At 43.0% G+C, this 15429-nt stretch overlaps 1 protein-coding gene across 2 annotated transcripts; it reads right to left on the bottom strand.

The window, feature by feature from the left end:
- Window positions 1–303: 303 nt before the first annotated feature.
- Window positions 304–11385, bottom strand: MRPS23 (mitochondrial ribosomal protein S23). 2 transcript variants are annotated; one of them, XM_053567689.1, is made up of 6 exons: window positions 11214–11385; window positions 10529–10699; window positions 3292–3369; window positions 2973–3099; window positions 1311–1505; window positions 304–1012 (listed from the first exon to the last, which is right to left on the bottom strand). In XM_053567689.1, the coding sequence occupies exons 1-5, from the start codon at window positions 11255–11257 to the stop codon at window positions 1359–1361; spliced, it is 567 nt and encodes a 188-aa protein (XP_053423664.1). In that variant the 5' UTR covers window positions 11258–11385; the 3' UTR covers window positions 304–1012; window positions 1311–1358. The 2 variants fall into 2 exon arrangements, with proteins under 2 accessions (XP_053423664.1, XP_053423663.1); XM_053567688.1 differs by having other exon boundaries at window positions 1311–1511; window positions 11214–11381.
- Window positions 11386–15429: the final 4044 nt, after the last annotated feature.

The raw sequence follows: 15429 nt of genomic DNA, 5'->3' as shown, positions 1-15429 counted from the left end.
TATCTGAAAGCAAGGCATTCCCCAAACATGAGGATAAAGGTCAGGCGGGGGCAGCGTGGCTGAGAACTGCTTTTGCCTCACGTACTCATTGACTGCGTGAAGGAGTCAAGAACACATACTACATGCAGTCGGGAGACTCGGACCAGCCCTGCCTCCCAGTCCACCAGGAGAGAGAAGAGGCTGTACACAAAGAACAAGTAGGTAGAAGAGCAACACGAGTTTTCAAATAAGGAAATTTCTGAAGCTATTTATTACTAGGAGAGGAAAACCAATGGCTTGATCACAAATGCAAAGGCTACAATCTCTGGGGAATATTTCGTGTATTTATTAGAACACAGGGAAATGAGGAAGGCAGGACAGTTGGTAAGGACTTACATGCACACCCCAGGCCCAGGTAGTCAGGTGGATGCTGGTCAGGGCACCATCCAACTCAGCCGCCTCCCTCTTGGCACTCCAGTTACCACAGAGACACCACGAGTTCGGTCTTTAATCTTAGTCCATAAGATTAAAGTATAGTCTTGGCCTTTGGTCCCACAGCAGTATCAGGTCCTCACTCTTACTGCAAAGCACAAGTCAGCCTAACCTCTCAAGTTGAAGGTTCGTAGTTCTACAGCAAAAAGGACAGACCCAAACAGCCAGCCAAGAGACCACACCACGTGTACACAGAAGTCTGATGCATCCAAAGAAGAGATACATACCAGGGAATCCAATGTAGCCAGCCACGTGCTAACTCAAACACCCCAGCAAGCCTACTCAGAATGAGTCCCATTCAAACAACCTTCATAAAGGTTTCCTCATGTAATTTACAATTTCAAAGTAAATTTACTTTATAAGCAGCTAGGGAATTCTTTATTTAGTAATGTCCCAACATAAAAGTTCACCTGACTAGTTCTTTCGAACCATGATACTGAGCTTTATGACAACCCAGAAATCAGAACTAAGAGAAGGCAAACGTCATGCCTTAGAGATTAAGAAACATTTACACAGTTCAACTGTTAAAAATAGCTCGGCAGGGCGGCGCCTGTGGCTCAGTTGGTAAGGCGCCGGCCCCATATACCGAGGGTGGCGGGTTCAAACCCGGCCCCGGCTGAACTGCAACCAAAAAATAGCCGGGCGTTGTGGTGGGCGCCTGTAGTCCCAGCTACTCGGGAGGCTGAGGCAAGAGAATCACTTAAGCCTGGGAGTTGGAGGTTGCTGTGAGCTGTGTGATGCCACGGCACTCTACCGAGGGCCATAAAGTGAGACTCTGTCTCTACAAAAAAAAAAAAAAAAAAAAAAAAAAAAAAAAAAAAAAAAAAAATAGCTCGGCATTCAGCTAGCAAGTAAGTGTGGGTGTCAGTATACACAGTATACAATTCTCAGGGCTGCGAGAGGCCTTTTGACTGCTCTTCGGGTGCCTCCAAGTGCTGGTCCTGTGGGACTTCTTTCTGAGGCTGGTTTCCTTCCAATGCAGTTTGGGGCGTGACATTCGTGTGTTCAGGCTTCCAGGAAACATGACTGCCTTCCTGTTGCTTAGAAGACCCAGTATGTAAGTACTTCACACAGATGTTAGCATTTTCACTCAACTAATTATCTAAAGCCATATGCCTAGGCACAATCTGTTACTGAGTGAAAAATTTAGCACTAATATCTCAGGTCAAATTCTATTATAACAAATAGTAAACATGATAAAAATTTCTATAGAACCACAATTTCAAAAGCCCTAATAACAACTCATCTGTTCCAAGTAGCAGCCACTGCCACAGTATGTCCAGCCTAATAGGATCTGACCTGGAGTTTAAGAACATGAGCTAAGGTTGGGGCAAGAAAACCAAGCCTCCCTTTAACCTCTTTTTTTTTTTCTTGAGGCAGAGTCTCATTCTGTCACCCTGGCTAGAGTGCTGTGGTATCACAACTCACAGCAACCTCAAACTCCCAGGCTCAAGCAATTCTCCCGCCTCAGCCACCCAAGCAGCTGGACTATAGGCATCTGCCACAATTCCTGGCTAGTTTTTTTCTATTTTTAGTAGAGAGAGGGTCTCGTGCTTGCTCAGGCTGGTCTCAAACTCTTTTTTTTTTTTTTTTTTTTTGTAGAGACAGAGTCTCACTGTACCGCCCTCGGGTAGAGTGCCGTGGCCTCACACAGCTCACAGCAACCTCTAACTCTTGGGCTTACACGATTCTCTTGCCTCAGTTTCCCGAGCAGCTGGGACAACAGGCGCCCGCCACAACGCCCGGCTATTTTTTTGTTGCAGTTTGGCTGGGGCTGGGCCTGAACCCGCCACCCTCGGCATATGGGGCCAGCGCCCTACTCACTGAGCCACAGGCGCCGCCTGGTCTCAAACTCTTAAGCTCAGGTTATCCACTGGATTGCAATAGCACCCAGAGTGCTAGGATTACCGGGATGAGCCACCGTGCTTGGCCTAACTTCTAACAAATAGGCAATAGTATATCTACTGCATATAGGTTTCACATATGTGGAGTCAACCAACTACGGGTGGAAATCATTTTTTTAATTAAAAAAAATAAAAAATAACACCAATTTTAGCCGGGCACAGTGGCTTGCTCCTATAATCCTAGTTACTTTGGAGGCTGAGATAGAAGGATTGCTTGAGCCAAGGAGTTCAAGGCTGCAATGAATTATGATCTATTCTGAGAGACAGAGTGAAACCCCATCTCTAAAATAAAATACGTTTTTTTTTGTGGCCGGGGCTGGGTTTGAACCCACAACCTCCGGCATATGGGGCTGGCGCCCTACTCTTTTGAGCCACAGGCACCGCCCTAAAATAAAATACTTCTTAAAAAAGAAAAAGAATATACATTTTAAAAAATACAGCATATACTATTTACATAACGTTTACATTATATTAAGTATTATGATGAATTTAGATATGATTTATAAGGCATATAGGAGAATGTGTGTAAGTTATATATGCAAATACTGTGACACTTTTACTGTAATCTAGTAATAATTTTAATGATAAAATACTCACAGTCCTTGCTTCTCCTATTCGTCTTAAAATGACACCTTCTGCCAATAAAGCCTTCCCTGTTTCCACAAATAACTTCTCTTCGTCTGTTTCTCCAAGTTTCTGTAGCTCAGTGTATTTCTCCACAAACCTGGAATTCCAAGCAGTCACATCTTAGTTCTGTATGTTATGTCAGAGTTGTCAAGACATGCTGTTATACAGTATCAAATATTCCCTTAACAGATCTTCTTGTGGGAACATCTATCTCAACAAAACTCCTCAAACTTATAACTAAATCCTTAAAAAAAAAAAAAAGTAACCCAGGACTTGTAAAATGGCTTACCGTTGACAGGTAGACTTGAAGTTTGGATTGAACAAATCAAAAGCTTTTTGACCAGATCCATAGGCTGAATAAAATTTCCTAGAAAATACAACAACACAATATAAATCTCTGTTTATGGGCTGTGACCAAGAATGGAGTAAAAGAAATAAAGAGCAACTGGGGACCACAACTATGGAGCACATTGCAAGTACAAGTTGGTTATCATGTGTAGAACACAAATGTCCTAAAGCTATAATTGGGTAAATGAAATGAAAGCTATGCTGATTAGTATGATGTAAGCACTCCAATCTGTACAAATAATCAACTCACTGAAATGGGCATAAATGTATTTATGATCTATGTACAAAAGACTTAATTAAAAAAAAAAAAAGAAAGAAGAAAGAGTAATTGCTAGGACCTGAGGAGTTAAGTATAGCATGATCTACCTAGCCTAAGACAGACAATTGTTTTTTCAAATAAATACTGCATGTGTATACATGGTAAACAGATAAAGTGGTACAGAAAGAGAGTCAGTGAAAAGACATGCTCCCTCCCGCTTCTGCACCCCAACTCCCCAGTTCCCCTCCCAGTAGCAGAACGAGTTTCTGGTATATCCATCTGGAAAATTCTAATAATATGCAATCATGTATACACTATAATCCCCTGTTCCTAGTCACATTTTTTAACCCAAAGAATGGTGAACCTTGCTCTACATTTTGCCTTTTAAAATTGAAGTAAAATTTACACATCATGAAGTTAACCATTTTAAAATGTACAATCAGTGACATTTAGCACATTCACAAAGTTATACAACTATCACCTCTATCTAATGCCAAAACATTTTTTTTTTTTTTTTTTGGGACAGATCTCACTCTGTCACCCTGGGTATAGTGCTACGGCATCGTAGCTCACATCAACTTCAAACTCCTGGGCTGGAGCAATCTTCTTGCCTGAGCTGCCCAAGCAGCTGGCGCTGTAGGCACCCACGCCACAAAACCAGTCTAGTTTTTCTATTTTTAGTACAGATAGGGTCTTGCTTTGCTCAGGCTGGTCTCAAACTCCTGAGCTCAAGGCAATCCACCCACCTCAGCCTCCAAAGCGCTAGGATTACAGGCATGAGCATTACACCTGCCCTCCAAAACATTTTTGTCACCCCCTAAAGGAGGCCCTATATCAGGTGTCCTCAAACTTTTTAAACAGGGGGCCGATTCACGGTCCCTCAGACTGTTGGAGGGCCAGACTATAATTTAAAAAAAAAACTATGAACAAATTCCTATGCACACTGCACATATCTTATTTTGAAGTAAAAAAACAAAGCGGGAACAAATACAATAAAACCACGTCATGTGGCCCGCGGGCCGCAGTTTGAGGACCCCTGCCCACTAAGCAATCATTCCCCATTTTTCCCTCCCCATATCCTGCCTTTCCTACTTAATATTTCTTGGAGATCATTTCAAATAAGTGCATATAGATTGTTTCCCATCCTTTGTTACCCTAGACAGTGCTGCAAGGATCACTGTTATCTATACTCCCTAGTACACTGCCAGGAACAAATTCATAAAAGTGGTACTAGTTGACAGGTACACGCACATGTAATTAAGCCTTCTGAACTGCCACAATGCTGTCCAAAGCAGCTGCACCAATTTACACCAGTAACAGATGCGTGCCTATCCCCATGCCCTGATCGAATTACATTTTTCTACTTTTTGATCTTTGCCAATTTAACAGTGAGGAATTATACCTCTTTGTAGCCTTTTTTTTTGGGGGGGGGGAGACAGAGTCTCAAGTTGTCGCCCTAGGTAGAGTACCATGGCATCATAGCTCACAGCAACCTCCAACTTGGGCTTAAGCAATCCTCTTGGCTCAGTTTTTCTACTTTTAGTAGAGATGGGGTCTCACTCTTACTCAGGCTGATCTAGAATTCATGAGTTCAAGCCCCATCTACCCACCTCAGCCTCCCAGAGTGCTAGGATTATAGGCGTGAGCCACCAAGCCGGCCAGTTTTGTTTTTCTTATGAACAAGTTTTGACATCTGCAATGTAACAGCTTTCATGATGGTACTAGTGCCCTTATAAGCAGAGATGGTGAGCTTGCTTTCTCTCTGCTCTCCCCAATGTAAGAAATCAGGAAGTGGCCCTCACATCTGTAATCCCAGTGTCCTGGGAGGTTGAGTCAGGTGGATCCGTTGAGCTCAGGAGTTCGAAATCAGCCTGAGCAAGAGCAAGACTCCATCTCTACTAAAAAATAGAAAAAATTAGCTGGGCATTGTGGAAGGTACCTATAGTCCCAGCTACTTGGGAGGCTGAGGCAGGAGGATCACCTGAACCCCAGAATTTGAGGCTGCTGTGAGCAGGCCTGATGCCATGGCATTGTAGCCTGGGGCAACAGAGTAAAACTCTGTCTCCAAAAAAAAAAAAAGTGGCCCTCACCAGAACCCAACCATGCTAATACCCTGATCTCAGACTTCCCAACCTGCACAACTATGACAAATAAATTTCTATTGTTTATAGTCAACTGGTCTATGATAATTTGTTATAGCAGCCAAAATTAAGTCAGTGGCCTTTTTCTGAATGATTTATAAGCAAACTTTATAGCCATATAGATAGAAAATTAGTCCTTTGTCATACATTTTTAAAAAATCTTTGCAGTTTATTGGTTGTCTTTTGCTTCCCATAGCTCAGTGAGTAGGGCACTGGCCACATACACCAAAGCTGGTGGGTTCGAGCCCGCCCAGACCTGCTAAACAACAATAACAACTGCAACCAAAAAAGAAAAAATAGCTGGGCATTGTGGCGGGCGCCTATAGTCCCAGCTACTGGGGAAGCTGAGGCAAGAGAATCACTTAAGCCCAAGAGTTTGAAGTTGCTGTGAGCTGTGACACCACCGTACTCTACCGAGGGTGACACAATGAGACTCTGTCTCAAAAACAAACAAACAAAAAAATATATATATGTATATTTCATGGCTTATAGGTTTTATGTCTTTATCACTCAGATTATTTTTTAAATTCTATTTTTTCTTCTAGTAGTGTTATTATTTTACATTTAGATTTTGATACATTTGGAATTTATTTTGTTATAAGTTTGTTTTTTTTTTTTTAAAGAAAGGGTCTCACTTTGTTGCCCATGCTGGAATGCAGCAGCTGTTCACACACACTGTCACAGTTTACTATAGTTTCAAACTCCTGGGCTCAAGCGGTGCTCCTGCTTCAGCCTCTAAAGACATAGGTTGAATTATATAAATACAAGATGTTATCATTTTGGCACTAGTAGCATTATAATTTAACCAGAAGAGGGACAAGTAAAATACGGCATGTTCTCCAGTGACGTATCACCCAGTTCTGATGCTTCCCACAGCAGAAGCACACGATTTTATTGTATAAATGAACCACAAAAACATCCTAACCAAGCGCAAGCAGTAGATCTGAGCACAAAGGTATTTGTTAAAAAGTATTTAATCCCCCCAAATATTTCACGTCCTGCCCTGAAAACTTCCAAGTAGAGCAAGAATATACTTGTTCTGCTACCTCAAAGAAGTACTGTGGAGGAAAAAAAGAGAATGTCTTCAAATGAAAGGTGCGTAGGCCCTAATGGAGAACATGAACTTAACAAATTCCATTTTCTTGCGTCCAGAAATAGTGATAAGAATAAAGGATATATACTAACTTCAATTAGGCACAATCACTGGTCTTACCACTTGAGAAAAAAGAACCATACAAGTTCTAGATACTAAGAACTAACTGACATTAGTATTCATCAAGGCCAAGGACTTTATCAGTAAATTCCAAGTGAGTGATTTATCACTTACTTAACGCTTAGATGTGCATATAGGGAAGCTAAATGTGGCCACAGAAGTGGTCTCTAACTCACTGTTCCTGAAGTTGTTTCAGGGAGCTAATAAAACTTTGATGGTCATTTGCCAAACAGGCCTCATCTTGGCCCTTCATCAACCCTCTCCAAGGAATTTTCTCTCATAACGCTTTCTACTTCTCTACTAGCCTTGTGGTTCACCTGTTCAGTAATTAACCCGTTGGTTTCTTCACTTGAAAGACTATAAGGAACTTACGTGCCATACACTGGACTAGGCTCTGAAGTTACAGCGATGACTATGACAATGGCAGACCCATTGGTAGTGCTTAATAAATGTTTGTTACTGAATAAAGAAAGGGTGTCTGTCATACGGAGCTATTAAGGACAGGTTAACACCTTAACAGGGCAAAAAGAACAAAGTATTATTTACCAGAAGGGTACACAAAAGTATGAACAATATGAACAAAGTATTGTGTACCTGAAGGGTACACAAAAGGAAAAACACTAACACTAGGAGATAACAGAGAAATATCCCCCAAAAGATTGTCACATTGAACTGTTCTGTTTTTACTAAAAAAAAAAGAAAATAGAGAATTTTAAACACATTTTAAAGAATGTTGCTGGGAACTATTAGAAGCACATTTTCTGTGGCCATTTAAGTTGGAGAGGGAGGGAGATTAAAGAATGAATACTGCTACTAGCTTCAAGACCTGATTTGCACTTTGAAAGTAGCTCACAAAAAGACGGTTGAGTTTACAGAAAAAGACCTTCCTAAACTCTCTAAGCCTAAAGGCAACATAGACAACAAAACTAAAAAAATCAGGAGACTGGAATACATAAAATGCCCCAGCACAGTGTCTAGCACCGTGTTTGGCAGATAGAAAGCACCACAAAAAACATTTGTGGAATGAAATAATAAGCTTCTATACATTAAAAATGCTTTACAAATGGCAAATGACATGAAAAATATCTCCATGTACCTAAAAGGATTAATACTTTTAATTCTATTAAGAACTCTTATTGGGCAGCTCCTGTGGCTCAAGGAGTAGGGTGCTGGCCCCATATACGGGAGGTGGTGGGTTCAAACCCAGCCCGGGCAAAAAAAAAAAAAAAAGAACTCTTACTGATAAATACTAACAATTATTAAAACAGGTAAAGACCATGGATATTTCAAAAATAAATTCACATAATCAATAAACATAAAAACAAAGAAACTTCCTACTAATCAAAGAAAGAAAAATTAAAAACTCTAGGCACTATGTGTATTTTTTAAACTATCTAGGTCAGAAAAAATTAATCCCTATTAATGCTGACAAGGATAAAGAACTCTCAGTAACTGCTAATCAAAGTATAAACTAAAACAACTTTTTGAAACAAATTAGGTAAGTACAGCAACAGCATTAAAAATGTTCATACCGGGCGGCGCCTGTGGCTCAAGGAGTAGGGTGCCGGTCCCATATGCCGGAGGTGGTGGGTTCAAACCCAGCCCCGGCTCAAAAAAAAAAAAAAAAAAAAAAAGACTTTAAAAAACAGATGTTTAAAAAAAAAAAATGTTCATACCATATAACCTAACCAATTCTAGTAGTAGAAATTCACCCTAAGGAAATAATCAGTGTTACAGAGGAAGATATACATCAAAAAATTACTATTTATAATAGCTAATATTATATAAGCACCAAAATGTCCAACACTAGGGAAATAGTTAAATATACAACATTCATAAGAGAGCAATGTACTCACAATGATAAGCAGAAAAAAGGACACAGGTCAGACTCAGTGGCTACCCCTGTAATTTGAGCACTCTGGGAAGCCAAAGCAGGTGGACTGCCTGAGCTCAGGAGTTTAAGACCAGTCTGAGCAAGAATGAGACCCCATCTCTAAAAATAGCTGAGTATTATGCCAGGTGCCTATAGTCCCAGCTACTCAGGAGGGCGAGGCCAGAGGATCACTTGAGCCCAAGAGTTTGAGGTTGCTATGAGCTGTAACACCACAGCACTTTACCGAGGGTGACACAGTGAGACTCTGTCTCAAAAAAATAGGACACAAACTATTTGCATTATGTTACAATTAAATGTATATACACACATAAACACAGAAAAGAATGTTAAGGAAACACACCCAAATGTTAATGACAACAATAATAGAGTTCGGCATCCACAGCACAGTGGTTACAGTGCCAGCCACATGCACCGCAGCTGGTGGGTTCGAACCAGGCCCGGGCCAGCTAAACAACAATGACAACTGCAACAAAAAAATAGCCAGGCGTTATGGCAGGCGCCTGTTGTCCCAGCTACTTGGGTCGCTGAGGCAAGATAATTGCTTAAGGCCAAGAGTTTAAGGTTGCTGTGAGCTGTGACACTACAGCACTTTACTGAGGGCAACATAGTAAGACTCTGTCTCAAAAAAAAAAAAAAACAAATAGGGCAGCGCCTGTGGCTCAAAGGAGTAGGGTGCTGTCCCCATATGCCGGAGGTGGCGGGTTCAAACCCAGCCCTGGCCAAAAACTGCAAAAATAAATAAATAAATAAATAAAATAACAGCAATAATAGTTAACATTTATTGAAAGCTTACTTTGTGCCAGGCACTAAACTAAAAACTTTGTGTGCTACCTTATTAAATCTTTACAACTCTATAAAGTACGATTATTATACTTTGTGTAGAAACTGGAGCTTAACGTGGGGTAATTATTTACTCAATGTCATATAGCAGGACTTGCCTACAAACTCTGATCTCGATCTAGATGGTGGCCTTATGGGTAATTTGTGTTTTCTTCTTAGTGAATTTCCTTTGTTTCTAAATTTTCCACAATGAGTATACATTACTTTTACAATAAAAGAGGAAAGAGATGCTAAAGAAATAAAGACTGCAAGTACTTTCCCTCAAAGTCCTCGTGATGACTGTTTTTAAATCTCTTGTATTTTTAAGCATTCTTCTAAGTGGCTCCAAAGATCCCCACTGCTAGATCCATAGAACATGTTCCTCCTACCTCTACTCCTCGAAAAGGCAGGCAAAATAACCAACATAAACTTGGAGTCAGAGATGTGATTCCCTTATCTGCCACCCTCCTGTAACCACAAGAAGTTAACTTCCTTGCACCTCCTAGTCCGCTTAAATAAAATGCAGACAAGGATGCCTACCTTACAGGGTTAGAGTACACCCGTGAATTAATCAGATAAGGTTTGCAAAGCAGACGTGCTGAAACAGGTAGCTACAACTGCAATGATCTGTCAGCTGTAGGGGCTCCAGATTCCACTTCTCAGAACTTTTGTCTCTCTCCACAGGAGAAGAGGTGCTGATTCCCTAATTTGGCTAGACATATAAGACCTCCACAAGTTTTGTGTATCTAGCCACAGAATCGCCAACTCCTGACTCAACTCCTTATTTAAGTTACGAGACTGCTACCTAAACCTTTTTTTCTTAAGTTCTGTTGCCACCTGCTGCATACTCACGCTCTGATCCGATCCTCGTGGTACCAGATGTCCTGGATGGGAGCTTTGGTTTTACCATAACGCAAGCGGGGCTTTCGGAAGACAGGCTCCCTCAGCGGGGGAAAGGCGTTATACACATCGTACCAGAGGGGCTTCTCCTTCAGCACTCCAGCCCGGATCAGGTCCCGCGTCCTTACAGAAAAACAGAACGAAGGCCGATCAGTTCCAACACCCTGAATCACCGAAGGTATCGCGCAGTCCACAACGTAAAACGAGGTTGAAGGGAGAACCAGGGGTGCTCCCCAACTACAGGGAAAATCGTTCCATATCCCAAACCAACCTAACAATGCTCAGGGTTAAGACCCTCGGCCTTATACTTCTGTTCGTCCCACCCCGGTTTGGTCACGAAAAATGAAAGGACGGTCCATTCTGCCCATCGGGCTTTTCCTCTCTTCCTCTTCCTAGAGACCCCACTTGGGGTGGGGGTGCAATCTTTAACGTGAAAGATAAGAATTTCAAGGAGACATCACGCATGACTGCTCGGAGCCAGGAGAGAGAGCGCGAGAGAAGGCTCCAGCCGGCTCAGACACCCGCATTCTGCAGAACGCCTCGCCCTACTCGGGCCCACCCAGGGAAGAGCGCGGCCCGCTGAGAACCGCCGCCTACAGCAGACCCACTCAGCCCACCCCCGGCTCCGAGCACACACCGCGAGAAGACGCTCCCCACGGTTTCCAGGCGGCTGCCAGCCATGGCCAGCGCGTAGGACAGATCGTGACTGGCCGCTACCGGAACCGGAAGTAGGAACGGCAAGTAGAGGGAGGATAAGTTGCGGACCGAGCCGAGGATCGCTGGGCTTCCACCGCAGCCCACCGGGAGAGCGGAACAGGCAGAAGCAAACGGTAGGCCGAACTGGCACGCTCTCAGGCTGCTTGCCAGGTTCAGACAGGAGCACTCGATAGCCGATCCAAAAGGGAGGGAGCCAGCAAAAGCCGGGCAGAAGCAATAAATGACCGATCTAGGCAAGGGATTAAGCGTGGCGGCTCTTTACTCTTTCTGGTTTTAGGGAGCCAACTTCTTTCGAGAAGTTTGGGCTGCGCAAAGGGAATGTGTTTGGGAAGAACGAGGCGCATCCTGCCGTTCTGAGGGAGCCAAACCAAGGGCATAATAAAGGCAGGGATTTGGGATCACCAGTTCTAGGCCCAGACCGAGCTTAATCTTGGTCAGAGGCATACAGCACAGAAGAAAACCCGGTCACGGGGGTCCTCAAACTACGGCCCGCGGGCCACATGAGGCGGTGTGATTGTACTTGTTCCCGTTTTGTTTTTTTACTTCAAAATAAGATATGGGCAGTGTGTATAGGAATTTGTTCTTTTTTTTTTTTTTTTTTAACTATAGTCTGGCCCTCCAACGGCCTGAGGGACCGTGAACTGGCCCCCTGTTTAAAAAGTTTGAGGACCTCTGCTAGACCCTGGACCTCGGTCCTCTGCCTCCAGCTGTGTAGTTCTCCCTACTACGCCCTTTGTCTCCAGAATGCCACCTACACCCACACTAACAGGGATAACTGCTGCAACTGGTGTTTCCTCTGCTGAACCCTGGCTAGCTAACACCTCCTAGGAGCTTGAAAAGTGAAAGTGTTAGGAGCAAACAGATCCCTTAACAACGATTGGGGAAGAAATCCCCCTGAGTGTTGAAGTATACACACACACACACACACATATATACACTCTGCATGTACTTGCATAGCATACCCTTTGACTCGGTTGTTAGCCTTTGGAGGAAGTACCCCATAGAAATTAAAGCATAATTTAATGACATTATTGGTGCACGGATCATGGTTGCCGCATTATTTGTGGTGGCAAAGGCCTGGAATTATGATTTTTACATTCTATGGAGTTCTACACAGCTATTAAAATGAATGAACTAGTGAAGGCTATGTTAACCAGTTTAATGAAAATATTTCAAATTGTATATAACACCAGCACATTGTACTCCACAATTGCATTAAGGTACACAGCTATGATTTAATTTTTTAAAAAAATGAATGAACTAGATCTATATGAACTTACCTAGATTAATGTCCACAAACCCACAGTTAAATGAAAAAGGAAGTTACAGAGAAACACTGTTAGTGAGATTCCAACCTTTTAGAGCAAACAAACAAATCACCTCTGTATGTGTTTGTGTTTGTATGAGATTAGAAACTGTGCAGAAGGACACACGGGCTGTGAATGTTGGATCTCCAGGAGTGAAACTGCAGGCTGGGAAGCGGGAATATTTTTCTGGCCCTAAATATGCCTTGGAGTTTGATTTGTAAAGAGTTTGTATTCATATTTGTATTTTTAATACAATGAGTGTTTTGAATCACATATACACAGTGTCTCCTAGGAACCCATTATAGCACATGAAATCATCCCAGAGTCCTCCCACTCTTAAGAGAGGCTAGTGAGTAGGAGGAAGGGACTGTTTGATGATGAGCAATTACTACTTTGTGTTATCTCACTGATCCACACACCTTCCCACAAGGTAGCTATTATTATCCCCATATGGATGAAAAAGTAAGGCCGCAGGAGGTTAAGTAATTTGTCAGATAGGCAACAGAAAGAGCCAGGCTTCCAGGCCCCAGGATGCCTCCTAAACTATGCCTAAAGCTGGAGGCCGCTGAGCTCCAGGCTCCAGCGGCAAGGAACAGTGATTTGGGGCCCAGGGATTAAACTGAAGTGGGTTTCACTGCTGCCTAAGGGTCCTCTGGAACAGATAAGAGAGAGCACAAGTGTGGCCCCAGGGCCAAGTGTGAAGGCTGAAGTCTCCTAGTCTTGGGGAAGTCTGAAAGGCCTTGCTCTGGGGAGAGCAAACATGCTCCCAGCTAAATATAGTCTTCCCAGGCCTCCTAACAACTTTCTAATTCTGTCCATGCCTGAGCTATCTGCCAACCCAGATACAAACACACTTCTCTTCTCTCACCAGGGCCTGCATCCCTAGATTAGCACACTGATTACTGCTAAAGAATAAAAAGGATGTATTCCAAGATCAGGGAGGGGAGCCAAAGACCCAAATCCTCAGTAAGAGAGGAATTGCAAGGCAGGAATTTTAACTCAAAATCATCTTGGAGTGGTCCCTTCCTCTTCTGAGCCTTTGAAGTTTTCCTTTCCAGCCCTATATTTAATGTTTTTGTGACTAAAAGAAGAGAATGTCGGTAGGCAGCATGAGGAGACCTTGGAACGTGGGAGTGTGATTGGGAGCCCTCTGTGCCGGAGGAGGAAGTACGTACCCAAGCTTTCATTCGTAATGCAGGAGGTAACTGTTGGGCAGCAGGGGAAAGGTGGAATGAACGATGAAGCTGTCTTTTGGGGGAGGGACAGAGTTTTGCTCTGTCACCCAAGCTGGAGTACAGTGGCCTCATCATAGCTCACTGCATCCTTGAACTCCTAGGCTCAAACAATCCTCTTGCCTCAGCCTCCCAAGTAGCTGAGACTACAGGCACATGTCACCACACCTGGCTAATTTTTCTTTTCTTTGTGGACATGGGAATTCTTGCTCTCGCTCAAGCTGGTCTTGAACTTCCAGCCTCAAGCAATCCTCCTGCCTCTGCCTCCCAGAGTGCTAAGATTACAGGTGTGAGCCACCAGACCTGGCCAAAGCCATCTTCTTGACTTGGCCCCATGACATTTCAAGGCTGCAAGGCACTTATGCCATACACTGCACCAGAAACTTCAATTATCTCATTCAATTGTTCAACTGCCTGCTGCCATAGGGAATGTGCTGACAATCCTACAGATAAGGAAGTGGAACTTGTAAACTCTCTAAAAGGCCATGAGAGTATATGGCCTTTATATATACTATACTATATACTATATACTATATACTGCTGTACTACTCAGCCCCATTTTAGTCCCACTGTGTCACATTGTACATGTGCCCACTAATCATATCTCTCTGGGCAAGTTTTATAACCTTTCAAACCTCCTTTTCCCCAACTGTTAAAATTGGACAGCAAGATCAACTATTTTTGTGGCTTATTGCAAGAGTAAAAGTGATCATTCGTGTAAAGCATTAAGCGCAGTACCCAGCACATAATGAGTGCTCGTGAGCAACCAATCTGAGGCTTTTACAGCATCCCTTTTGCTGTTGTGTTGTATAATCCAGCAACAGCCACCATTTGGATTTGGATTTGAATTGCAGCATTTTCTCATTAAATGATCTATTCATTTCACAAACATTTAAGCACCTATTTGATTGTACTGAGTCTCAGGGAATCCAACAGTCTAATAGGGGAGAGAGAGAGGCAAATATATAAATGATATTTTATATACTGAATCGCTTATTGATTGTATTAAGTTTGCTAGGGCTGCCATAACAATACCCAAATCACAGACTGGGTGGCTTAAACAACAGAAGTTTATTCTCTCACAATTTTGGCAAGTCCTGGTCATTGGCAGTCCAAGGTCAAAGTGTCTCTAGGGTTAGTTTCTTTGGAGGCCTCTCTCCTTGCCTTGCAGATGGCTATCTTCTCCCTGTGCCTCCACATGGTCTTTCCTCTGTGTGGGAAGGTCTGTGTCTTAATCTCTTCCTATGTGGATACACGTCATCTTGGCTTAGGGTCCACCATAATGACTGCATTTTAATGTAATTACCTCTTTAAAGACCATACGTCCAAATATAGTTACATTCGGAGGTGAGGGGTAGGACTTCAACATATGAGTTTGAGGGAGACACTGTTCAGCCCATAGCACTGATCAATAAGCACTAAGTAACTCCCCTTTGCCCACGCAGCTCTATATCCACTCTGTGCCATCCTTCACCCTGATCTGTCCCACAGGAGGCTGACTTCTGCAGGAGGTATCCCCCAGCCCCCTGCCCTCTGCATCCAGGTGGACTCCAGCTGGGGACTTGAAGGAAGGAGGAGAGTGAATTCAGTCTATCTC

The sequence above is a fragment of the Nycticebus coucang genome, chromosome 18, assembly GCF_027406575.1.
Source record: "Nycticebus coucang isolate mNycCou1 chromosome 18, mNycCou1.pri, whole genome shotgun sequence".
Lineage (NCBI taxonomy): Eukaryota > Metazoa > Chordata > Mammalia > Primates > Lorisidae > Nycticebus > Nycticebus coucang.
The sequence above is the reverse complement of the archived record's forward strand: the minus strand, read 5'-3'. Positions and strand labels throughout refer to the sequence as shown.

Coding starts and splice junctions, on each gene's coding strand:
- MRPS23 (XM_053567688.1), bottom strand. CDS start 11,257: ATGGCTGGCAGCCGCCTGGAAACCGTGGGGAGCGTCTTCTCGCG. Junction 3,100..3,291: donor TTCAAGTCTACCTGTCAACG/GTAAGCCATTTT, acceptor TTGGAATTCCAG/GTTTGTGGAGAAATACACTG. Junction 1,512..2,972: donor GAATAGGAGAAGCAAGGACT/GTGAGTATTTTA, acceptor GGGTCTTCTAAG/CAACAGGAAGGCAGTCATGT.